This window comes from Lepidochelys kempii, chromosome 7 (assembly GCF_965140285.1).
Source record: "Lepidochelys kempii isolate rLepKem1 chromosome 7, rLepKem1.hap1, whole genome shotgun sequence".
NCBI lineage: Eukaryota > Metazoa > Chordata > Testudines > Cheloniidae > Lepidochelys > Lepidochelys kempii.
Genome location: NC_136386.1, coordinates 7,057,047 through 7,084,166, shown reverse-complemented (window position 1 = coordinate 7,084,166; position 27,120 = coordinate 7,057,047). Strand labels below are relative to the sequence as shown.

Genomic DNA, 27,120 nt, shown 5'->3' with positions numbered 1-27,120 from the left:
AGATCCCAGCCCAGCTCCTTGCCCGCCCCCAGCTCCCCCTCTTCCCCCCTCCACCCTACAACTCTGGTCCTCTCCCCCTGCACTCCTGCTCCCAACCCGGCTCCTTGCCCTTTGCTTCCCCCCTCCCCCCCTGCTCCCCCAACCTAGCTCCCTCCACCCCGCAACTCTGCTCCCCGGCACCCTATTCCCCAACCCAGCTCCTCCTTCCCTTTCCCCCCCTCCCCATTCAGCTCCCCCCCGCCCTTGCACCCCGGCCCGTCCCGCCCCAGCCTGGCGGGCAGGCGCGCGCGCGCTCCGCGAGCCGGGGCAGCCGCCTGGGCGCTCCCGGCCCGGGAGAGGAGGGGAGAGGAGAGGGGGGGGGGAGGGGGAGCGTGCTTAGGGCGCCTGCGCCGGCGGCTCCTCGGGCTCCCGGCTGGAACGGGACGGGCTGAAATGTAACCAAACAAGCGGCGTCTTTGTAGCGGCTTAAAGGGGCCGCGGCCGCTTCCTGCCGAGCGGGCTCCGCGCAGCCCGGGGGGGGGAGCTGCCGGGCGCTGTCCGGACGGGCGGACCGGACCGGACCGGACCGGACCGGAGCCAGGGGGGAGCCGGAGCCGGAGCCGGAGCATGGCTTGAGCGGCTGGGGAAAGTTGTGCGCCGAGCCAGGCTCGCCCCGCCGGGCCACCTGTTTTGCATCCGCTTGGTTGGCGGGGCGAGGGGAGCCGGAGCCACCATGTCCAAAGTGATCCAGAAGAAGAACCACTGGAGCAGCCGGGTGCACCAGTGCGCGGCCAGCCGGGCGGCCGGCGGCCGGCCGGGGCTGCCCCTGCTCGGGGGCGCGGAGCACGGGCAGTTCCCCTACGTGGGGACGGCGGAGGAGGGCGGCCCGCCGGTGCTGGCCGGGGGCGAAGACGGGGGGCTCAGCCCCGGGGAGCTGCTGCTGGAGGTGCAGGGGGTCCGCGTGTCCGGCTTGCCCCGCTACGACGTGCTGGAAGTGATCCGGAGCTGCCAGGAGCCCATCGCGGTCAAAGCCGTGAGACAAGGTAAGGGGGGGGGGCGGCAGGGGAGAGCCGGGGGGGGCACTTGGGGTGCAAGGCAACCCCCCGACACCCCACCAGCCCCCGGTGTCATTGCTCTGGCTGGGCCACTAACTCCCCCTGCCTCTCCTCCTTCCCCTGGGTTTGCTGGGGGGTGTGTGTGTGAAGTTTTTCCAAGCGGGACCTAACTTCTGGGCTTTCCACCTGCCGGCTGAGCGGCCCCTCTCCCGGCCGGCTCCGGGCGCGCAGTGGCCGGGGGGGGCAGCGTGCGGACCGGAGGGGAGGCTGGGTCCAGCATGGGCGGGGGCACGGCTTCAACGCCGCCGGGGAAGCGTTGGGCTCTCTCCGGCTTCGCGAGCGCAGATCCGCACCCCCCGGGTTAACCTGGCATAGAGTCCGGCTGGGGCCAGTGGCAAACCCTGGGTCTCTCCCTCTGCCAGGCTTGCTGAGTGGCAAAACGCGGACTTCAGACGGTGATGAAATGTTTGCACCGGAGTTGTGCTTCTTCCTCCCCCCCCCCCCCCATCATCAGAACATGCAACCAAGGTGACCAGCCCCTCTCTCTCCCTTCTTGGGGCAGTGTTTGATCACAGAGATCAAATGGAAAACGCCAGGCAGGCGCAGCTCATTGGTGTGGTTTAATGGTTGGCATACAAATGGTTCATTTTTATCTGTCATCAAGGGTCAGAACATGACCTTTGGAACACCTTGCTCTCTTCGAGGCAAAGCCTGTAATTGGGCGTCATTTAGGTTTCCCTGTGCATTCAGAGCCCTGCTTTCATGGGGAAATAAATCTTTTAAGTTTTACTGCCTTCAAGTCTGGCCTGCCTTGAGCACAATGAGCAATTCCCTTAAGACATTCTTTAAAGTGTCCTGAAACCTCTAGCTACAGGCAGTTCTGGAGGCTTAGCCTTTTGTGGAGTGAAATGCTTGGATCTGCTAGCTAATTCTATTAGGGAACAAAACAAATATTTCATTTCACTGGACCCGGAGGAATTTCCTGACAGATTTACTCCTGCAGCAGGGATGCATCCCATAGACTTGTAGCATTTGGTTGCACTGCTGGATAGACTTGTTAGTCTTGCTAGAAGCATGTGATTGGCAGCTCCCTTCCTTAGCTTGTCAAAGGGTTGGCATGGAGTGCCCACGAGGAAGGGAAAAGATGTAACTATCTTCCCCCTTGGAATGGTTAGTTTGGCCTTGCCTTCACTCTTAGCAGTAGGTCATTTCTGCATCACTTTGAGCCATGCGGAAGGGAGGTGAAGGGATTGTATGAGATATAGCTCTCAAATGAGGCAATGGAAGACAAAAGCAAGAGTCTTCCCATGTGCAAAGGCCGCTTCACATTTAACAGGTCAGCACAGCAGGCCTAGATAATAGGGTTGTAGTTTCCAGTGTGGGACTTGTTGCAGCAGCTGTTAAGGTTATTTGTATACCCAGGATTTTGAAATAAACAAGATTCTGTTGGAACACCTGTAGGTTTGCATGGTGGCCTAGCACACCAGAGTCATCTATAAATGGAGGCAGGAAGGGAAGTTCTGTTAGGATAATTCAGTAGACTCTTTAGGGGAAAGTTTATTACTGCACAAACATGTACACATCCCAAAGTGGAGGGATTTGCTGTGTTTGGCAAATGCAGCGATGTTTTGTGTAGTTGATGTGCAGGCAACAACCTATTTACTTGACCCAAAAGAGAATTAATCTTGTTTTTGTTGTTTGGCTGATGCCCTTCTTGTAAATCAGCAGAGCTCTCCTCTGAACTTCTGTCTGCTTAGCCCTATTAAAAGCTAGTTTTGTAGGTTCTATGCACTTGTTCTAAGGACATTATTCACACTTCCATTGTCAGAGGAAATTATAGGAAGGGTAGTGTCTGTTCCATGTGGTACGTTTATGTAATAATGTGTAATCTTGAGTTGTCACTGTAAAAAACGTCTGCTTCCTTTTAAAAATGGCATGTCAGTTCAAAATTGCCCCACATGTTACATAAAGAAATATCAGAGCAAGATAACTTATAAAACCTAAAATCAATAGAAATGTCCCCCTTCCCTCCCACCCACCCCCCATTTTTTTTTCCCAACTGTAGTGGGAGCAATTGTTTTCTTTCTCCTGCTGTATTTGTAACACACAGACCTAGGCACTGAAAACATGGAAGTGAAATTGACTATGAACAATGTGAAACTGATTTTCATTTTCCTGGCTGAGTGAAATGCACAGAATAAATAAACATAAAGAAATGTAAATGTGATTTTAAGATTTTACATAAGAACTACTTGTTTTGATAATCACAATAATAAGTTGTGCAGAATTATGGGTTTTAAGCATTATTTTTTTACCAAATTTTATTTATTTAAATTTTCACAGTTGCAAGAAAATATGGGGGAGTGTCAGGCAATGGGGCGGAGGGGAATTGGACAATAGTTAATGACTGTAGACACTGAGATGCAAAAAGTTAAAGCTTTATAAAGCTTTAAAACACAAATTATCAACATCACATGTCAAAATACACAAAGTAAATATCCCTACATCAAACTCCAGTAACTTCTCAAGCAGCATTTTTCTTTCTATGCCTTTCTGTAAATGTCTGTTATTGATGGAAATAAAATGTCATTGGTTTGTGTCTGTATGGTGAAATGGATGTTTACCAACCTTTACTGATAAAAATCTACTCCTTCCAAGCCTATTTAAAATGCATGATTTCTATGTCAGTTTCCTGTAGCAGTTTCCCTTTTAATGTAATTTTAAGTGATCATATTCAGCAAGAGTTGCATGTTACTAAAACATGCTGCAAAATAGTGTTAAGTGAAGGAGTGTAAACATGTTTTAACTGTCTGATTCCATTTCCCCTCCCTCCTCCCGAGTCCTTAGTGCCTGCTGAACTGATGCTGAAGTTTTGTGACAAACTTAAACTGGAAACTTACATACTTTATTGGCTTGTCTGCTTTGTAGGACATTTACAAAGCTGGAAAAACAGGAAGTTTACTATAAATAAGTCAGTCATCTGCAGGCTTGAACAGAGAAAATAACTGATTTGATCTTGCAGTTAAAACAAACACACAAACAAAAAACAACTGTGAAATCAAGGTTTTATAGGTTAAACACACTCTTCATCATTAAAACCAAGCTTTATAGGATAACAATTCAAAATGCAAATGCTTGCTTTCTTTAATTATATTTCTTTTCTGTAGTGAGTATTCAGTTTGAATGGGCACTTGGATACTATGGTGATTGGTGGGGCACATGAGAATATAGCTAATTGGAGTAACTGTTTATAAGGGTTAATAGAAGTAACTGTTCATATGGGATTTATGTGTGCTTTAATTTCCCTTGTCCTTTTAATGTGGAATAAGTGAACAGCTTTACCCCATAGGTGCTTTTTTTTTTGTATTACTTGTTAAAAGCATAATTTTATAATCTTTTGCTTTGGGAGAAAAAGGGCCCCTGAAACTTGACTTAATACCTTTCAGTGCTGTCAGAGTTAGGCCAGTAAAGGTAAAAGTGAAAAATCAAAACAATGGAAAATGTTTTAAGTCTGAGGTGTAGTGTTTTTAAAACTGACCACTTTTCCTTTCTGTTGTTTCAGTTTCAAACAAATTGATGATCAGTTCTACTTGAATTAATAAATATAGTTGTATGGACCACTTAATTTCATCTAAGTAGAGTGCAAACCTGATGCTACTTCTCCGGAAGAAGAGCTCTGGGTGAGCTCGAAAGATTATCTCTGTTACCAACAGAAGTTGATCCAATAAAAGATATTACCTCACCCCCCCTTTTCTCTCCTTCTCCCAGGGCCGGCTCTAGGCACCAGCAAAACAAGCAGGTGCTTGGGGTGGCACATTTCTAGGGGTGGCATTCCAGCGCAGGCCATGCCGCCCCTAGAAATGTTCCCCCGCCGCCCCAGCTCACCTCCGCTCCGCCTCCGCCCGCTCCCCTGAGCGCCCCACCACCGCTCCGCTTCTCCCTCCCTCCCTCCCAGGCTTGCCGCACGCGAAACAACTGTTTCGCGCAGCAAGCCTGGGAGGAGGGAGGAGAAGCCGAGCGGCGGCGTGCTCTTGGGAGGTGGTGGTGGTGGAGTGGAGGTGAGCTGGGGCGGGAAGTGGTTCCCCTGCCTCCCCCCCCCCCCCCCCGTTACTTCCTGCACTCCCCACCCTCGCTCACCTCCGCTCCGCCTGCTCCCCTGAACGCTCTGCCTCTCCCTCGCCTGAGAAGGAGGGGGGAGAAATGGAGCGGAGGCGTGTTCAGGGGAGCAGGCAGAGCGGAGTTGAGCTAGGGCGGAGGGGTGCGGGGGGGGGGGAGCCGCAGGAAGCAATGTTGGGGGGGGAAATGCGGCACGCTCGGGGGAGGAGGCGGGGCCGGGGATTTGGGGAAGAGGTTGGGAAGGGGCAGAGTTAGGGCAGAGCCAGGGGTGGGGGGGGGCATTAAAAAAAAAAGTGGGGGCAGCCAACATTTTTTTTGCTTGGGGCGGCAAAAATCCTAGAACCGGCCCTGCTTTCTCCCATTGATTTTAATATCACACATTTGATAGTGTAAGACTTGAATTAACATAATATCTTGATCTGTCCATGCTTAATATTGTAGCTTCCTGCAATAAACTTACAATTTTATCCATTGGATAAATAGACAATACTTGACAGAATGTTTTTTTTTTTTAACATTTTTCTCTCTTGTTGTTGTATCCTGATTGAGAGAGCCTGGCACAACAAAAAACAGGGGTTTAACATGCTGTTCTTGACAATGGACAAGTTAACAACTTCTCCATAACAGATCAGTTGTGTGCCTTTCATTTAAAACAGGATGTCTTTTTCGTCTTTGTTTTTTCGTGAAATACAGAGATTGGGGGCTAGTTCAAGATTAGTCAGATTTTTTTTTAAACTCTTTGATTAGATGGCATAAGTCAAGTTGTACAAGTTCTCCTGGTCACTATAAATGAAAAGGTTGTTGAAGAAAACTAAGACCTCAGTGCACTTTTTTTTTAAAAAATTGTTTTTAATTTTTTTCTTTACTACTACCGGCTGAAGTTATGGTACATGAGGATCAGTTTACATGAGTGATGTTTTTGGGTTACTCTGAAGTCAGTATGGAGGAGGAAGGGGATTTTTTTTTTTTTTTTTTAAAGTCAAGTATAAGGCAAACAAGGGCAAACATTCATTTCCAAATGGTAGTGACTATGGTTTATCATCTGCTGTCATGTATGTTTGTTTCTTTTTAAAACCTTACCTTGACCCTGGGAGAAATTCTAAAACATGGTGAGTGACAGTCCGTTTCTATGGAGCACTGGCATTAATTACATCTGACCTGCCATGAAGTGTTGGAATCTATTCATGTGAATAAAACAGCCCCTTTAAAAGTTTTCTGCATGAGCGTATATTCTAACATCATTTCCCTGAAAGGGGCCCGTGGGGGATGTGGTATCTTCTAATTATTTTTCATGTAAAACATCAACAAATATAAAAATAATTGATGTCTCTATGAATTCGTGTCCAGTAGTTTTACATAGGCTGGGAAAGCAGGGTGCCAGGTTGGTTAATAGGTAACGTTAAACATGTGATAGGTAGGTTACAGAACCCATGGCTGGCACTAAAACTGATCAAATTCGGACACTGATGCACAGTTCTGTGAAATGTAAAAATATTTGCATCCCATGTTTATTTTGGACTCCCATCTTCCTGGTTTAGGTAAATGCAAATGAGTTTATAAAACTCTTGCTGCTATTAAGAATTTACTTCCTTGGTATGTCACGTGATCTCTCCTTTTGGTTCTAATAAAGGATTGTGTTTTTTGTTTTGTTTCAACACTTAACAAAAATATCAAACAAAACCACGTTGACAATTCCCTGTGCATTTCCAGTTTGACCCACATCCTTAACGTTTAGATAATAGAATCTGAAGTACGGATAACAACATAAATTTGTACTGATCAAAAATTTCATACTGGCATTTTTGAGGTCTGCATCTATTTTGGATTTAGAGATTATGTTCACCATTTATACTGCAATAATACCCACAATGTGCTAGCTGCTAGCCAAGCATCAAATCGGTGAAGATGCAGTCCCTGTCCGTGAGTTGTTCAGAAATTCTGTGCATCTAAAATATTACTGCTCTTAGCACACATGAAACATAGACTGTTGTATATTAAAGTATCATTGTCGTGAGGATCAGGTTTTTACCACAATCAAGCTTATACACTGTAAGCATTTGTTAGGATTTAGAATGTGAAAATTGACCCTACTTGTGGCAAAATGATTAGCTATGCATCCATGCAGATACCTTTATGTCCTCCTCTACCAAGAGTGGTTAGCGTCTCAGAGTTATTCAGTCACAGTCTTAATTTAACAGCCCTGCCATTATTAACATTTTAAAGAGTTAATATGAGCCTTTAATGTAAAAAAAATTGGATTGTTTTTCACAGTAAATTGAATCTTTCAGCCCATTATGTGATGAGACTCTAGGCTCTCTTTATGGGCTGTTGTATTGCAGTACATTTAAACCACAATTATAGCATAATTACAAGCAATGTTTCAAAATTATTGCAATGATAAGATATTAACACAGTTCTAGTGGATTTTTTAAACTGAATTTTTACTTTATGGCAAAAGTGCTTCAGGTCTGAGTTGCTAATCTGCTAAATGTGAAACATGAAATTCACCTGCTGTATAACTCTTTAATAACTTTAAGGACTCCATTCAGCAAGTTTGATGGCCAAAACGTGAGTGTCTTATTGCTAAAGGGATAAAATGTAGGGATATGTGTGATTGGGTGCTAATCTTGTCATACTTGAAGTTGCATCCGTTCTCAGACCTGGTTTGATCACATCCATATGCACTTCTCCACCCAGTTCCTCAAAACAAGGTCCTTAGGGCACACGTACCAAATTTGAAGCACTTCTGCTGAAGGGTAACTTTTTGGCCAAATTTAAGGTGCGTTTGCCAAGCCATTCCCAAGATGTGGCACTGATAACGAACTTTGAAAAACACTTCCTTCTTTTTTCAGTGGTAGACTATAGATCTCGGAAATCTTGGTATACAAAGTCCAAACTTATTTTATGATAGAGGCTATGAATAGACCCCGTGCGTAGGATTAGCTTGGGAAAGAATAGGGTGGTGGTTACTTGGAGTTTTGGTAATGTTTGGGGCCTGCTTCAGTTTCCAGCAGATTTCGCAAACTATTTATTAGACTTCAGCCCAGCAAACTTGGTGGTTTGCTGGCCAAGAACATCCTCTGTTAGAGAGCCAATGGAATTTACCAGCTGTGAGCATGGGCCTGAACACCTATGCTGGGGAGGGCAGTGTCGTTTACTGGGCTGAGCAGAACACTGGAATCAGGATCTCCTTAGGTCTTCTTCCAACTCTGTAACACTGAGGATGCATCTGCACTGCAATTAGACACCTGCGGCTGGCCCGTGCCAGCTGGCTTGGGCTAAAGGACTGCTTAATCGTAGTGTATGTGCTTGGGCTGGAGCTGCCCAGGCCTTAACATCTACGCTGCCATTAAGCAGTGTGAGTCCGAGTCAGCAGGCGTGGGCCAGCTGGGGATGTCTAACTGCAAGTGTAGACATATCCAGTGTAGCCTTAATAATGCTGCAGTGCCCTTAGGATACCTTTTTTCCAAGGATCACATAGTGTTTTACATGAATTAAGCTTCACAACTTGAACTCCTTGAGAGTCAGGCTTGTATTAACTCCGTTCTACAGGTGGGAAAATTGAGGATTTAGAGTTTATCGGGTGTCCGAGGCTACACGGTGAATCGGTGGCAGAGCAAGGGTTACAGCCTCGTTTTTTCACAGCCCGATACTAGACTCCCATTCAAGTCCCTTTAAACTCTCTCTGACTGCTTTTCCAGATGTGAAACAGGGTTAATATTTACCTGTGTCACAGGGAGCCAGTGACGTCTTGTGTAAATATTATGATTAGATACTATCATCTGCCCCTGCTCTGGGTTGTGCTGCCTTTCACAGAGATAGGAGCAGCTAGAGAAAGCATTTTAAGCTCAAATAAATTGGTTAGTCTATAAGGTGCCACAAGTCCTCCTTTTCTTTTTGCGAATACAGACTAACACGGCTGTTACTCTGAAACCACTTTAACCAGGGATCAAAGAACACTACTGGTGTCCTCAGACTCCTTTCTGTAGTTCTCACTTCTTGCCCTTGTGCAGATTGGCTGTATGCTCCAGGCCCTCTCACCCCTTTCCTCCTGGTCTCCAGCTCTCTCTCTCCCTTTGTCTCTTCATCTAGCTAATCCCCTTTTAACATAACCCCATTGAAACGATTTAAATTACTAATTTGCCACCACTGCATTGATTTTTCTGCTTCGGTGTTCCCCTCCCCCCGAGTGCCTGCTTGTCTCTTCGGAATGATTGTCAGCTCTTTGGGGCAGGGATTGTCTCATGCTGTGTTTGTACAGTGCCTAGAATGGTGGGGTTGGATTCTCATCCCCTATGTAGTACTGTAATAGACATGACTTATGATAGACTATTTGCTTGAAGTAATGTCTCTTATTGGACGAAATTCTGTGGGGAAAGAGAAGTTTTTGAGCTCTTCTTTAGGGCTGGGAAAGGTGCTCTGGTGTCACAGCTAAATGCAAGGTGGGACAGATTGTTCAGCATAAGTAGTTGGCAGATATTGTAGAAAGAAAAGGAGGACTTGTGGCACCTTGGAGACTAACAAATTTCTTTGAGCAAAGCTTTCATGAGCTACAGTCCACTTCATCAGATGCATTCAGTGGAAAATACAGTGGGGAGATTTTATATACACAGAGAACATGAAACAATGGGTGTTACCATACACACTGTAACGAGAGTGATCAGGTAAGGTGAGCTATTACCAGCAAGAGAGAGGGGGAAAAAATAACAACCTTTTGCAAGTTAGGACATTTCCAGCAGTTGACAAGAACATGTGAGGAACAGTGGCAGGGGATGGTGGAAATAAACATGGGGAAATAGTTTTACTTTGTGTAACAACCCATCCACTCCCAGTCTTTATTCAAGCCTAAGTTAATGGTGTCCAGTTTGCAAATTAATTCCAATTCAGCAGTCTCTCCTTGGAGTCTCTTTTTGAAGTTTTTTTTGATTGACAAATTGCCACTTTTAGGTCTGTAATCGAGTGACCAGAGAGATTGAAGTGTTCTCCCACTGGTTTTTGAATGTTATAATTCTTGACGTCTGATTTGTGTCTATTTATTCTTTTGCGTAGAGACTGTCCGGTTTGGCCAGTGTACATGGCAGGGGGCATGGCTGGCACATGATGGCATATATCACCTTGGTAGATGTGCAGGTGAACGAGCCTCTGATAGCGTGGCTGATGTGATTAGGCCCTATGATGGTGTCCCCTGAATAGATATGTGGACACAGATGGCAATGGGCTTTGTTGCAAGGATAGGTTCCTGGGTTAGTGGTTCTGTTGTGTGGTGTGTGGTTGCTGGTGAGTATTTGCTTCAGGTTGGGGGGCTGTCTGTAAGCAAGGACTGGCCTGTCTCCAAGATCTGTGAGTGTGATGGGTCGTCCTTCAGGATAGGTTGTAGATCCTTGATGATGCGTTGGAGGGGTTTTAGTTGGGGGCTGAAGGTGACAGCTAGTGGCGTTCTGTTATTTTCTTTGTTGGGCTTGTCCTGTAGTAGGTGACTTCTGGGTACTCTTCTGGCTCTATCAATCTGTTTCTTCACTTCAGCAGGTGGGTATTGTAGTTGTAAGAATGCTTGATTAGAGATCTTGTAGATGTTTGTCTGAGGAGTTGGAGCAAATGCAGTTGTATCGTAGAGCTTGGCTGTAGACAATGGATCGTGTGGTGTGGTCAGGGTGAAAGCTGGAGGCATGCAGGTAAACATAGCGGTCAGTAGGTTTCCAGTATAGGGTGGTGTTTATGTGACCATCGCTTATTAGCATCGTTGTGTCCAGGAAGTGGATCTCTTGTGTGGACTGGTCCAGGCTGAGGTTGATGGTGGGATGGAAATTGTTGAAATCATGGTGGAATTCCTCAAGGGCTTCTTTTCCGTGGGTCCAGATGATGAAGATGTCATCAATATAGCACAAGTAGAGTAGGGGCATCAGGGGACGAGAGCTGAGGAAGCGTTGTTCTAAGTCAGCCATAAAAATGTTGGCATACTGTGGGGCCATGCGGGTACCCATAGCAGTGCCGCTGATTTGAAGGTACACATTGTCCCCAAATGTGAAATAGTTATGGGTGAGGACAAAGTCACAAAGTTCAGCCACCAGGTTTGCCGTGACATTATCGGGGAGACTGTTCCTGACGGCTTGTAGTCCATCTTTGTGTGGAATGTTGGTGCAGAGGGCTTCTACATCCGTAGTGGCCAGGATGGTGTTTTCAGGAAGATCACCAATGGACTGTAGTTTCCTCAGGAAGTCAGTGGTGTCTCGAAGATAGCTAGGAGTGCTGGTAGCATAGGACCTGAGGAGGGAGTCTACATAGCCAGACAATCCTGCTGTCAGGGTGCCAATGCCTGAGATGATGGGGCATCCAGGATTTCCAGGGTGGGAGTGGATGTGTCATTACACAAAGTAAAACTATTTCCCCATGTGTCCCCCCTCCCCTCCCCATTCCTCACACGTTCTTGTCAACTGCTGGAAATGGTTATCACTACAAAAGGTGATATCACTTGATTATCACTACAAAAGGTGTGTGTGTGTGTGTGTGTGTGTGTGTTTTTTGGGTTTTTTTTTTCCCCCCCCTCTCCTGCTGGTAATAGCTCACCTTACCTGATCACTCTTGTTACGGTGTGTATGGTAACACCCATTGTTTCATGTTTTCTGTGTATATAAAATCTCCCCACGGTATTTTCCACTACATGTATCCGATGAAGTGAGCTGTAGCTCACGAAAGCTTATGCTCAAACAAATTTGTTAGGTGCCACAAGTACTCCTTTTCTTTTTGCGGATACAGACTAACACGGCTGCTACTCTGAAACCAGGTATTGTAGGAGACCATTCAAGGTGAAGTGGCCAGTTAACACTGCTACAGGCATAGGGCAAAAAAGGGGGAGTTAGTGGGTTACAGATTGTTGTAATAAGCCATAAATCCAGTGTCTTCGTTAAGACTGTGATTTAATAATACAAGACCTCAGCGTGGACAGAATGGATGTAGTTTGACAGTTGTGATACATGCGGTGACAGGGCTGTGGGCAGAGCACACTCCATTTTTTCCTGTCTAGAAGGTGGGAATGACCAGGTTAGACCTTCTGAGCCAGAATGTCACCTGGAGCTGCTGCAGAGCTAAGGTGTCCATAGTTAACAGGTCAACTACTAGCTGTCAGGTGGCCATTCATCTTCCCAGTCTTGACATGTCCGCCTTACAAAGAAGGGGGTGGGGATTGTTTAGGGTATGTGACCTGTGCACTGCCATGCTGCATTTCAATGGTTTTTCCTGACACGACACAATTTTAAGAGAAACTCTTAACATTGAATTTCCTGTCTTTTTGTTTGCTTATTTATTTATTTTTTTAAAAAAATTACAATGTTGTAATGTATTAACTTCTGGATACATATCTGCAGCCTTAATTCAGTTTAAAATATTGAACTCTGATGTAAAGGAAATAAAATTGTCCCTCAGAAGGTCTCATTCAGGCTAACGTGCACCTGGCCTAAATAGAGGCAACATTTGCATCAGTTGGATAGAATAGTGATAAACTGAGGACCTTTTATTCTAACTTGCATGAAATCAGCATTCAATTGTATTGTATTCTGCGGCTCAGCCATATGGCGGGTTGGGGGAGGGAGGAGAATGAACATGTCCCATAGCCTAATCTAAATCTGTAAATCAGTTAAGAAGTCAAGATTTTAAAATGGTTCTTGTCAAATAAGTTAGTTCTCTTATTATTGACACATGCTCTGCTTTCTTCCAGATGGAGGGTATGTTTGTTTTAACTCATTCCTTAAGATATAGAGGTAGTTTTATGCTTCTTCTGGTTTGCTGGAAGCTCCTACATTTGAGACGCATATGTTAAAGGAAATTCTCAGCTCTCATATTCAGAGCTAAATGGTTCGGGTCTCTCAGGTGAAAATGTGGAGAAATCTGGCCTGCGTGAGCAAGCTCCATGAATTTGCAGAAGCAAAATTAAGAAATGGAGAAAGTTCACTTTACCTAGGGTGCTGTAACTTCAGTGGCCAATGCTTAGAAAGTAGATACTCCAATACATGTGTGGAGAAGGGGGTTTCTTTTAGGCGTGCACATGCTGTCTCTGGGTAGGGATATACTGCATTCGCTCTGAGTTCATGCCTGCCGTTTCTTTAATTGTGTCTTTTGTTGCTAGCCAGAAGTTGTGTTCAGTGGCCACCGGCACCATGGATACTGGAATCGATTTGCCACCAGCGCGTCATGTGAAAATGTTGCATGTGCCCTTTGGCCTGCTGCTAGTAGCCTCAGGTGTACAGCAATAGCTTTCAGGGCTTCGAACACCCAGCATCACTGCACATGTGAGACCAGCTACTGCATACGCAGAAACATCAGTGTAAGCAATCCTCATCCCTTTTCCTCTCCCCCGCAAACGTTCCCCAAACTTGATGGCTTGGCTTTCACTTTGTTTCAGGCCTGATCTACAACTAAAACTTATTGACCTACCTACGTCACTCAGGGCTGTGACAAATGTCATGTCCTGTGCCATGTGGTTAGGTTGACCTAACCTCCACTGTAGAGGTGGCTAGTCTTCCATTGACTTAGCTACCTCCTCTCGGAGAGGTGTATTAATTCCACCGATGGAAAACCCCACCTAGGATGTGAGGAGTTTCTGCGGCTGTTGCAGCATGGAAATACTGCTCAGCTCTTCAGCCTTGGCGACTAGTCCCTGGTATGTGAGGGAAACCCTGTGCCAGCTCTTTCAGGTGTTGCGTGCTGGGTTAGGCTATCCCTTCCCAAGAACGGAGAATCTGGATCGGCTGTTATTTTTTTTTCTTTTTGGGAAGAAGCATTAGGTGCTTCTCTAGGCTTCGGGAGTTTCTTGCTATCCAAACGTGGCATTTTAGCAACGCTTGGTGTCTGGAGTCTCGTGGTTCCCCTGCAGGGCTCCACTGAGTGGAGGCAAGCACTGCTGTTTCTAAATACTCCTGGTCTAAATATGAACACACCGATTTTGTCTGCACCTCATTAACTCATGGCCACAAATGAGCGAAGACAATCTGAGCTCTGCAGTAGCGCCTACGTGATTGGCAGCCTCTGACCAGGAGGGGAAGAAACAACCTGCCTTGAGAATGGTGGAAGGTTGGGGGGGATGGGCATGAGTTCTCTACTTCCAAATGACCTTGGTAGTTGTCTGCTGCTGAGCTGGTATGGTTTTATATTTATGGGCAGGCTAGGTGGGGAACATCCTTCACAGACTTCTGGGAGTTGCATGGCTCAGGGCAGCTGGGATATTTTCAGCCAGATCCGTCCTTCAGTCTCTAAAGGTCAGACACGCCATCTATCCTCTATGCATTGACACTTTAAATGGCTTCCTGAATTTTTCAGCAACATTTTTCAGAATTTTTCGGCAACATTCTCTGTGCTAGTTCCTGACTCTGCCTTTGTCAGCTTCTGCTCTGAAACGACTTCTTTCTTCTGCTTTGTGTTAGTAATAATGCAAATATTCTTAACCACCAGTCTTTGAAAGTTGCATTTAGTAGTTTTCTTTTTTTTGTTTTAAAAGAAACCAAATCAGTTTTTCCTGCAGATCCTGGCTTTCTTGGTTACATTTTCACAGACTCGTTGTTTGACTGAAAACAGTTCCTAGTTTGAGATGGCTTGTCACAATTTTTAAAAAAGCTCCGTAGTTAAAATTTTTGTTAGACGTGATGGAGGCTAGTCCATTAAACCAAGTAATACAGCTCACTGTAGGATGAGAAGATCATGCTAAATGTACGGTCTTCATACACTTTGACACACACATTCATGCCAGCCCTTTTATTTGAAACCTGGCTTTAGTCAGAACAGAAGCACATACAGTTGTAATGTATAGGAAGAAATGATCAGTTTTCCATGGTTTGCTAGCACTTGACAAAAGCGTACAGTGGTTTGGATTATTCTCCCACAATTTTGGAATCTTCAGCTTAGCATTTTACTATCACTTTTGAAGTTTCTTTATTTCCTTAATGCAAGTGACTCTTTTTTTTTTTTTTTTTTTAAGTCTGCTTTGGATATTTAACGTAGACATTTATGAAAAGAAAATATTATTTAAAATAAATCCCTTTCTTCCCCTCCAAAATCCCCTACCTCCCCAAACAAATAGTGACTTGTACTTTACATGACATTGCTTTTCAACTTCTGCTTCTACGTTAGTATAGCTGCTAGCCTTAAATGGTCACAGGTGCAAATTTACGAGTATGTAAAATATCCAACATCTAAACCTTTGGGTGTAGGTATACCCCCCAATAAAGTGAGCGAGAGAGAGATGAGTGCCCAGATTTCAGAACGCCCTCCCCACTGAGATCCTTCTTGAGATTGTGAGGGATTGAGGGGAGAAGAGTGAGCGTATGTGTAACTTTCCTTGGGGTAAATTGCCCTTGATGGGGTTAAGGAACTTGAGATGGTTTTGTAGGATGGTGAAGGACGTTGCAGCAGGTCATAACTGGAGAGGAGCAGTTAACTGGGAGTGCAGTGGTAGGAAACGAATGGCTCGCAGAAGGACATATGACTGGGTGGCAGGTAATGGAGTAGTTTCCTAGAAGCATTGGAGTAGAGGAGAGGGATATATCTTCCAGACTCCTGAAATCCCTGACTCACTTACCTAGCCTTCCTGCTGCTAATTTTAGTCTGATACGGAGATGGAATCAGAAGAGGCAGCCACAGTGGAAGGGCAAGGAGCCCTGTGAAGGTGGACAGAAGTTGCTGGAGGGTCTCATTTTTGGCTCTACAGGAAACAAGGACACAGTTCTAATGAATGTCATTAGGACAGCCCCTCTGAACCCTAACAATCCAGGCGAACTGGGCTTATTGCTCAATGCAGGCATGCTAAATGAGTGTGTGTATTTCTATAGATAAGCTGTAAATCTGATTATTTTGCTATGAATATCATGCTTTATACTGTGTGTAAAATGAAACTGTAGCCGTATAAGCTGTTACAGAATGAGCTCTCCTACTTATCCACACCCGCCGTAAGGATTTGGCAAGAAGAGTTATTGTATCGTGGAGCAGGATTGGGGTGTGCCTGCTGTAATCCAGTGGGAGTTTTGCCATTGACTTGAGAGGGAGTGGGATTGGGGCTGTGACTGCTGAGGTGCTATTTCACACACTTTAGCAGAATGGGCCAAACGTAACTACAAAGGATGGCTTTGCAGAAGCAGAGATGGATATGAAGACAGCCCACATGTGACATCGAGCAGGGAATGTCCACAGCTCTCCCCTCTGCATACTGTATGTGCAGCCAAGGGGATTTTCAGCACTATGCCGCTGTAAAATAGCATGTCAGGAGCTGTGTTAGATAAATAGATGGCTTGTCCATATTTGGAGCTGTTGTCGGCCTCAGCAGAAACTCCTCTTGGTAATGTGTTGCTGTTGAGAATTCCTATTTGCTGGGTTGGGAGAATGCTACTTGTGTGACAGCTCTGTTTCAAGTTTATCCGTCCGCTACATAATCCAAGACGTGTGAGTTCCTCATTTTTGTTTTCCTCTGCCCTTTTCCTTTCCCAAAGAACTTTTTGGAGATCATAGAATCATAGAATATCAGGGTTGGAAGGGACCCCAGAAGGTCATCTAGTCCAACCCCCTGCTCGAAGCAGGACCAATTCCCAGTTAAATCATCCCAGCCAGGGCTTTGTCAAGCCTGACCTTAAAAACCTCTAAGGAAGGAGATTCAACCACCTCCCTAGGTAACGCATTCCAGTGTTTCACCACCCTCTTAGTGAAAAAGTTTTTCCTAATATCCAATCTAAACCTCCCCCACTGCAACTTGAGACCATTACTCCTGAGAGATCCTTGAGATCTGGGGATATGGGTCAAATATATATGCTTCTCTTTTCTCAACCAGAGATTTTATTTTCTTGTTCAGCTTGAACACTGAAGAGACTAATATGAAATACCTTGTTAATTTGCACTGATTCTTTGCAGCAGGACAGCAATGTAATTCTTAGGGTACAAGAGATTAAAAGCTACACATTTGGCTTGTGAATGCCTAATTGTTTTACTTTTAAAATTGAATTAGTTCTTTTATTTTTCCATGTCAAGTTGACTCTTACCCATGTAAAAAAAAAAAAAAAAAAAACTTGCAAGGACTACAAATTAGATTTTTGTGCAGAGACGTCAAACTTGTATAATAAGAGTGCATACAAACTTATTGATTAGCAGTCCCGCCCCCTGCCCCTTCTCCCCAACACCTCCCAAGTGCTATATTATTAACGGAACTCTCTAAAAGCCTGAACTTTTTTTCTTCTCCTTCTGTGGATAATGATCATTTACTTGTATGTAGAAACGGTATTGTCTTCTTGCCTAATTTAGGGATTATTGGAGCGGATATAAAATATGAGCCTTGTGAACCTCTTGTGACACTGTAGAATCTTTCTATAATAGATACGGAGCTTGGAGTGCTAAATCCTAGTAACTTTCTCCCTTGCTTTGGTTTCTGTAAGTATGTGTGTGAGAGGCACGGAACTGCTCTGAGCAGGGTTACAAGACGCGGCTTTAAGACTCCCGGTACTCATGGGAGCCTTGCCTATGCTAGGGACCCCTTAGTGGTGCTGCAAAGGTGTTGGTAATGCAGGGCGACTATAGTATGGACCATACGTAGAATCCAGGAGTAGACGTGCCTATCCCAAATACTCAGTAATCATGAGTCTGACCCTTCCCCCCCCCCCCCAACCTTCCCCATGAGATTATAAAAATAGTAAATTGAGTTCTTTTTATTCAGTGTTTGAGCCTTTAGGATTCAGGTTTTCAAACTTTTTTTCTGCGGCAATGAGTGCTAGAGACTTTTGGAAGGAAGGGTGAGATGTTGATAGGACTCCAAGAGTTGGGGGTTTTGAGGGCGACAAAATATCACAAGATCCACAATCAATGGCAGAAGTGGGCCACCCTGAAGTTGAAGCATTATTTAAAAAATGCAAGGAAATCAAATACCCTTATGAGCAAGCAAGAGTTTGTACCAGTGGTTCTCTACCCACAGCCCAGTCAGCACACAGCTGTGGCCTGTGAGACCTCCTTAGGGCCAGACAGGTAGTGTGTATATATATTGTGTGGATGCGGCTGTGGCCCACAATGGAAAATAGGTTGAGAACCACAGGTTTACACCCATGTTACTTTATATTGAGACTTGAGTGGTCCCTGGTCCTTTAAAGACATTTCAATACTGTACTTGCATGCGGGATTCTCTTGGCAAAACAGCTTTCATAACAATTAGCCTGTAGGTAATCGAAAGGATCACGTGACTTGTGAAAGGGCTGCACACGTGTTGGACTTCAGTCCTTTAAATGCACCTGACATTGTAAGCAGAGTTATGTGGCATGGTGCTGCTTGCTGATTAAGACGAGTTTCAGATTCTTTCTCTTTCTCACTGGTGCTATCAGGCAACTGTTAATGAGACCTTTTTATGATTCTTGTGAGTTGTTACTGGTAAGAGAGCACACCTATAAACGTGATCTTTTGACCGGTAACTAACTTCACTATACACACAAGTCTCTGGAATTTTAGAGGCCATAAAGTTAAGTGTAGTTATGTAATGGCAAACTTAGATGAAAGTTAAATTGTAACAGCTGTGTGTGGTGTGATGGGTATGTGTGTTTCTTGTTTTTTTTTTTTTTTTTTTTTTAAAGGGTTGTGGTGTGGGAATGAAAAGGGGGTGAAATCATACTGGATGTTCTACGGCAGGCAGGGTTAAATTTGTATTACAGGAGCAGCGAGACCCCCTTGTGTGAGGTACTGTGCGTACACGTAGTAAGAATCAATCCTTGAACTGAGAGCTCACTACGGTAGAACCTCAGAGTTATGGACCCCTCGAGAACGGAGGTTGTTCGTAGCTCTGAAATGTTCGTACATCTGAACAAAACATTGAGTGTGTTCTTTCAAAAGTTTACAACTGAACGTTGACTTCACACAGCTTTGAAACTTTACTATCCAGAAGAAAAATGCTGCTTTCCCTTTTATATTGTTTTAGTAGTTTGTTGAACACAGTGCTATTTACTCTGTGTGTGTCTGCTACTGCCTGATTTGTAAATGAGGTGTGTGGTTGACTGGTGAGTTCATAACTCTTGTGTTCATAATTCTGAGGTTCTGTGGGATCTAAATAGACAAGACAATGGCTGAAAGAAGGGAGGTGATGTTATCCCTGTCTTTTACATGGGGGGGGGGGAAATGAGGCACAGAGGTTAAGTGACTTGACCGAGAAGCCTGTGGCCGAGCCAGGAATCCACAGAACCCTGCATAGAGACATGTAGTGTGGCTTAAGCTAAAGTGAAACGAGCCACTCTTTTTTGTCTGCTGAACAAAAAGTGGATATAGATCACAGCAAAGTAGCTGAGAGAAATACAGATATCCAGGGTTAGTCTAAGGACTGCAGAACAGGTGCTATTACATCAGGAAATATGACACACCATAACCATTGTTTACTCCATAACAATACAATAACTATGACAATAGTGACTCTTGTACATTAGTCCCTTTTTGTTCCCGGAGGAAGCAGTCGAAACATAACAATGTTGGCTACTTGACTAGCTTGTCACGGTGAGTGATTCTTCGTTCTCCTTCTGTATCTCTGTGCCTGATGTTTTTCTCTCATTTGTTATAACCTGATCTGTATTGGTGGCGGCCATCATGGTGTCTTCCCTTGGGCTGGGAATACAGTATTTATTTTTCCAGCGTTAACTGCAGTGGTGTATCAACTGTATGGTTAGAATCTTGTTCTTGGAAGATGTTTAGTTCAATTTTATAAAGCAATCTTTCAGCTAGCTGCAGATTCTTCCCTCTGCCCCAGACACCCCGTTCTCCCTCCGTCCCCCTTTATGGAAAGTTCCTGGGGAATGTAATAGAAATTGAAAACTTTCCATAGGTTTTTGAACAGACCTACTGAACTTAATAGAAAATTCTGTTCCTGCAGTAGAATTCTATGGGCTATTTCCAAAACCCTGCCGAGTACTGCCACCTGACAATGGCTAGGTAGGCGGAGAACTGAGACTTCTGTTTGGTGTGCAAAAATACACTCGTTTTATTGTAAATTTTATGGTGCCCTTTCCCCTTTCCTGTTTTAGCTCCCTGCTATGACTTGTCATAAGCCTGCATTGAAGGTTCTCTTGTGTAGGGACTGCACAAGATCCATGGGTCCCTGGTCCTGGGTTGGGATCTCTAGGTACTGCTATTGTGGGTCCCAGGTAATGAAATAATAAATATGGAAGTGCGATGGAACCACCACACACTAATCTGGGGGATCCCTGCTTTGGAGTTTCTAAGATACATGTTTTGAACACGTTAGAAAACCAATGTATCTGATAAATCCTTAGGGTGAAATTCTGGCCCCATTGTAGCTGATGTGAGTTTTGCCATTGATTTCATTAGGGCCAGGATTTTACCGTAACATCTAACCTGTGTGTGCAAAGTGGTAGTCTGTTCTTGGGGCCCTGTTGTCGGCTTTTATTTATTCAGTTTTTGAATCTCGCCTATCTAGATCTTGAGTAAACATCTCACTTGTCGGAATAGCATTTCCTTTCTTCAGCTTCTCAAGTAGATAGTCAATCCAAAGCCCCTAAACCCTGACTTGCTCACCAGTCCTGCTGCCTGTGATCGTTGTAACCCATTGTGATGGGATCACAGAACAACCTTATTTAACAGGTTTCAGGGTGACAGCCGTGTTAGTCTGTATTCGCAAAAAGAAAAGGAGTACTTGTGGCACCTTAGAGGCTAACCAATTTATTTGAGCATAAGCTTTCGTGAGCTACAGCTCACTTCATTGGATGCATACTGTGGAAAGTGTAGAAGATCTTTTTATACACACAAAGCATGAAAAAATACCTCCTCCCACCCCACTCTCCTGCTGGTAATAGCTTATCTAAAGAAACAGATTGATCGAGCCAGAAGAGTTCCCAGAAGTCACCTACTACAGGACAGGCCTAACAAAGAAAATAACAGAACGCCACTAGCCGTCACCTTCAGCCCCCAACTAAAACCCCTCCAACGCATCATTAAGGATCTACAACCTATCCTGAAGGATGACCCAACACTCTCACAGATCTTGGGAGACAGGCCAGTCCTTGCCTACAGACAGCCCCCCAACCTGAAGCAAATACTCACCAGCAACCACATACCACACCACAGAACCACTAACCCAGGAACCTATCCTTGCAACAAAGCCTGTTGCCAACTGTGCCCACATATCTATTCAGGGGACACCATCATAGGGCCTAATCACATCAGCCACGCTATCAGAGGCTCGTTCACCTGCACATCCGCCAATGTGATCTATGCCATCATGTGCCAGCAATGCCCCTCTGCCATGTACATTGGTCAAACTGGACAGTCTCTACGTAAAAGAATAAATGGACACAAATCAGATGTCAAGAATTATAACATTCATAAACCAGTCGGAGAACACTTCAATCTCTCTGGTCACGCGATTACAAACCTGAAAGTTGCTATATTACAACAAAAAAACTTCAAATCCAGACTCCAGCGAGAAACTGTTGAATTGGAATTCATTTGCAAATTGGATAGAATTAACTTAGGCTTGAATAGAGACTGGGAGTGGCTAAGTCATTATGCAAGGTAACCTATTTCCCCTTGTTTTTTCCTACACCTCCCCCCCGCACCCTCCCGACATTCTTGTTAAACCCTGGATTTGTGCTGGAAATGGCCCAACTTGATTATCATACACATTGTAAGGAAAGTGATCACTTTACATAAGCTATTACCAGCAGGAGAGTGGGGTGGGGGAGGTATTTTTTCATGCTTTGTTGTATAAAAAGATCTTCTGTACTTTCCACAGTATGCATCCGATGAAGTGAGCTGTAGCTCACGAAAGCTTATGCTCAAATAAATTGGTTAGTCTCTAAGATGCCACAAGTACTCCTTTTATTTAACAGGGAGAGATGAGACTGACCTTTCCTCTCCCGCCCCCCAGTTTCGTAACAATTCATGAAATAAAACATTATGGCTGCCCATGTAGTTGATCTTACTGCGTCAAGGGAACCAGTTGCAATACAGCAATCTTCTTAGAACGTAGTTTAGCCTGCAGTGAAGCTGGGAATGAACCACGTTTTAACAGTATCTGAAAGCATGCGGCAGACTTAATGACCCCCCTCCCCAAGGATATAGAATAGCTTATGTGAAACTCACGGCTGTATTTTTCTGGAGTAGAATGCTGCTTTATGCATTTAGCTGAGATTTAGGGTCTGCTTAAGTTCATTAAGCTAAACCTCAGGGGAGGTTTGAAAATGCCAAGTCTGGGAGCATATCTGTACTATTGCTTACCTTGAGTTAAAAACATCTTTTTAAATGCTAATTTATATACTCTACAAACAGTCTGTATTACCAAGCCCAAGCATTCAGAAATCATGAGACTGATTTAAAAGCCAGGAAATTTTAAATAAATAAATATGGGTTCTTTTTAATTGCCTTTTGGTTTTGAAGCCTTTAAAGTACCCTTAAATTCTTTTCAAGCTTTTCTCCATTACCAAGAGGGTAAGAAACTTTTAAAATTTTAAATGAAGGATGAGGTTATCATATAATTTACCTCCTGGAGCTGGGGATTGCGTGCAGAGCACATGTAACCCTTATCAGCGGAGAACTTACCACAGGGTCAATAAGTGCACATGAAGGAATATCTGAAGATGGGTTACTGTGAATTTTTTCTTCAAGGATCATTCATAACCCAGACAAATTTGGTGATTAAAAAGCTACAAGTGCCTACGTATTATTGGGATTCCTGGACATTTTGTGCAGGGATCAAGTTAGGTGATTAAAAATTGAAATATTCAAGCTTCACGTACAGCGCTGAAGTAATTAGTGGCTCTGCTAAAGTGACCAGCAGTTGAGTAGTTACCACTGTTGATCTGTTTAAATTGTCATCCATCATTTGGTTGAGCAGCACTCGGAGATGAATGAGTCCAGTTCACTTCACTTTCAGGCCCTGTCTATGCTAGGGAATTTGAGCAAGAACTTCCCAGTGGCATTAGCAATTGGCAGGAGGCCTAGCGTAGAGAAGACTCCTGTGGCTTAAATATGCCAGGCTCCTTCTGGCTTAAATGTGCTCTGACAATGCTGGATATTGCCAGAAACTTGTCTATACTACGGCTTCCAATGTGCAATTGAACCAGTAGTAGCAGCAATGGGGAGTATTTTTGCTCTATTTCACTAGTGTAAACAAGGCCTTAGAATTATTGTGAATGCAGCTAGCCAGCCTGAGACAAGCACTGCATCAATTTACATTCAGTTGACTTTCTTTGCAATCATAAGAACTGGAAACATTTGTTTGAAAGCTCAGATTCTGCAGAAGAGAAGTGCTCAGTCATTAACCTGTTGCTGGATGATCTTTCATCTGCCATGTCTGGTAATATCTTCTAGGCACAATGGGTTGTATTAAGTTCTAACTTTTGGGCCTTTGGAGAAAACGACAACATTTCTAAAGGATTTTTCTGTCACTAAGTAAATGACAAATATTTGCACCTTTTAATTTGAGTTTGACCAACTCTTTTGCCTGGAATTTAGATTAAAAATGGAGTAGGGTGTTGGGGGGGTGGAGGGGGATGTCCTTTTCCATCTTCAAACTTGGCACTTCCTCCTAATAGGTTATGTCAAACTTTGAACAACTTTTCAAAGTCTTGCCTTATGGCTTAAATATAAATATTCTTTTATAAAGGGCCATGAGTGGTATTTGAGTATTGCATGCAGCAACTCTAGCAGGAAGTTGTTTAACTTGTCTAAATCTCTCTCTAGCTCCAAAGCTGCTATTGAAAATGACAAATTGCCCAAAGCAGTTCCATGTTTGTCTTTAAAAAATTCAGCTTCTTTCCATTCAGAACACGTGGAAGGCATTTGTGCACTTGACTTAGTGTTTCTCTGTCCTCAGGCTCACACTTAGCAGTTTCTGACTTAATTTTCACACACAGCTGCTTCTGTTTGTTTCCCTGAATTTTCTATTGGACTTCTTAAAAAAATGTGTGTAGTGTAGACATTAAAAGTCAAATTTCTATATGGTTCATTCTTCAGGAACCATAGGGAAAAGACAGCATAGAATTTCAAGGTCCTCCGTATTCAGCTGTGATGCTCAAAGTGATATGAAATCTAAAATTTAAACTGAAAAGTCTGTGTGTACGCCCGAATAGTTATCATGTCCCTTTAAAACATTTAAGTGATAAAAGGCGTTAATATTTCTGAAAATGGCAACGATTCTTTTGCCTAAATATTTTCAGTTATTACCTGAAAGTTATCACTTACCAGAACTATATTTATTCGGACAGATATAATATGCAAAGCAATATAGGTTGCCATGATTATTATAATGATTAAAAACTACTGTTTAAAAGGTTTAAAAAAAAATTCTAGACATCCACTTACCCTGCTGTCTGATCTTCAGCAACCCACTTCCCTTTCTTGTGCCTGTTTCCTCTCTCACTCTTGTCTTACCTTGTCTCTACATTTCAAGCTTTGTGGGACTCTCTATCTCTATCTGTATGTACAGTACCTAACACCATGGTTCTTGAAAGGCAGTGGTGGTGGGTGGAGAGGATTTAGTGCGCCTAGTAGATAGATCAGTGAACTGGGACTCAAGACACCAGGGTTCCATTCTTGGCTCTGCCATTGGTCTGCCGGGCAAATCATTGTCTTTCTGCCTCAGTTTCCCCTTTTGTACAACAGGGATAATGATGCTGACCTCTTTGTACAGGGCTTTGATCTATGGATGAAAAGGGTTATATAAGCGTTAAGCATTAATTAAAGCAGCATATTATGTGATCTGCATCCACTTAGGGATGGATTATAAAGCCCACCTTTCTAGGTTCACTGAAAGAACCAAGCCATGGTGTTAGTGAGAATAAGGTGATAAATCGGGTATAAATTACACTTATGGTGAAAGGAGCCTGATTGTAATGGGGGAATCAGGCTTCTAGAGTCATTAATTTCAGGCAATATGAATTTTGCTTGTATATTCCCTTTGCATAAGTGCCACATGGATTATTTTTTAAGGGAATTCCTTCACTGTGGACAAGTAGAGGTTGATGTTACTTGTGTGCAGTGTCTTACATTTTCACAGTTCTGGACAAATAATATTTAATTTGCACAACACACCTGTGAGGATGCAAAGTAGTAGTATCTTCCTTTTACATTGGGGAGAACAGCCCAATTCACCATTGCCCTATATCTTTGTGCTCAGGGGGGTGTAAATGATCCCTTGTGATTTGGCAGCATATTTTAGATCCACTGTGTACTCACAGTACAAGTGCTTGCACAAGGTACAGGACAGTGATGAACTGGGCACCGGGTATTTCTGCCAAAAGAATGCCCAGCAAGCTGGGAATGGGAGGCTGGGTTACAACTTGAGAGCTGCAGCTTCCAGTCCTAGTGTAGACGACTGGGAAACTATTCTAATGCGAGTAGCATAGCACTTTTGTCCATCTTCCAGTGTACCAGATGCCTATTGCTAAGTGTAAATCTTCAAATCTCTGCTCGTGCAGCCAAGTCTATGCTTCGTTTCAGGATCAAGACCTGAGTTCTACCCATGTTAATTGCAGGCACGAGGCCACATGCTGTTCCGAGCTTGCTGGCTACAAACTTGGTTAAAAGTTGTACTTTGGGCAGGGAGGGCCTACATCTGAGAAGATAAGGATTTAGATTTGTTCTTTTTTCTGACCTCCCGAATGGCATGAGAGTAAAATGAGTAGGCCGTACAGTCTTGTTCCACTTGAAAATGCTTTTGCTCAAGAAGAATGAATACTCGGTCAGCAGTCAAGAGGGAATTTGAGAATATTCCAGATGCCTCTTCTATAACTTGAAGGCTTGTTGTGTCCTGGCACGTCTATTTTTACCCATTTCTCTCTCAATATAGTTCTGTGCCTTTAGTGTGCTATGAGTCCTTTATTTGTGGCAGGATTGTTCAAAACAGCACATCAGAATTTCCTTTTTGCAGCTACTACTGTGCTGGTTTTAAAGGTTTTTTTCAGATTTTTTTTTTTTATTTTTAAATTGAATGGTGTTTAAACTCTCCTTAATGTTAATGAGTAATCCTGGAATCTAAATCATACCAGAATAATAATATTGCTTTCCATGATGTAGGAATTGTCTTATCGGATCAGCAGTCTATCTAGTTCGGTAACCTGTCACAGTCCCTGGCTAATAGGAAGGTGTGAAGGAATCCTGAATAAGGTTGGTATGAGAGAACCTATTCTAAGGAAAATTTTCCTCCTGATCCCTCCACTTGTTGAAGGCTGACTTATGCCCTGAAGCATGAGGGTTTTGTTTTTTAATATGCGATTATGCCTCTGGATATTCTGGTTATCTATATAAATGCCTAATCCTCTTCTGAATGCTGTGAAGCTCAATGATACCCGACATAAAATATTTTTAATGGATATTAAACCTGTCTTGCTCTCTGTGTGTCTGGCTAATACAGTTAGTGCATGCTGAATACCCTGCAGTTACCTATTATGAAACCAACTTCCCCTTTTATATAACCAACCAATAATTGCTTTTTCTTTCTCCGTGGACCTTGTTTGTGCCTCTCGCTGCTAATACGATGTCCAGCAGCATATGATCAGGAATGGATTGTTTTTGTTGCCCTTCATTTTCACTCTTGTGATTGAAGATGGAGACTGTCTTGCTGTAATGCAGTATTTACTCTGAAAGCACTTCTCATTTTTCCCCCTCCTTAATTGCATTCCAGACGAAATTACAGTACTCTGCTCCCGAGCAAAGCACTGAAGTTAATGTTCTACTCGAGATACAAATTCCTCTTTCCTGATACGAAGGGAACCCAGCACAGTGCATTTGTTTTAATTTTTTTAGGCCAGGCGAAAGCACCGAATTGTAGGAGAAGTGCCTGTAAAATGTGCAAGCAGCAAGCCGTAGCTGACGCTGGAATAGGTTCCTAAGCAGCACAGTTGACGGTAATGGGAAGAAGCAGTTAGAGCTGTGCTTGCAGTCGACATCTGATGTGACAGCACAAAGATTTTTGTCTTGCTGAGTCCTCCACAAGGTGGTATCTACTTTTTGTATCTTTTTTGTA

At 43.8% G+C, this 27,120-nt stretch overlaps 1 protein-coding gene across 29 annotated transcripts in view; it reads left to right on the top strand.

The window, feature by feature from the left end:
• The first annotated feature begins 435 nt into the window (after positions 1–435).
• MAGI1 (membrane associated guanylate kinase, WW and PDZ domain containing 1) overlaps positions 436–27,120 on the top strand; it is a 482,542-nt gene continuing 455,857 nt past the window's right edge. For 19 of the 29 annotated variants that reach the window (XM_073351019.2, XM_073351030.2, XM_073351013.2 and 16 more), the window contains exon 1: positions 443–1,022. In XM_073351019.2, the coding sequence (XP_073207120.1) occupies positions 713–1,022 (310 nt within the window). In that variant the 5' untranslated portion in view covers positions 443–712. Of the gene's footprint in view, positions 1,023–27,120 lie in introns of all 29 variants that reach the window. The other 10 variants (XM_073351009.2, XM_073351022.2, XM_073351021.2 and 7 more) reach the window with 3 other exon arrangements.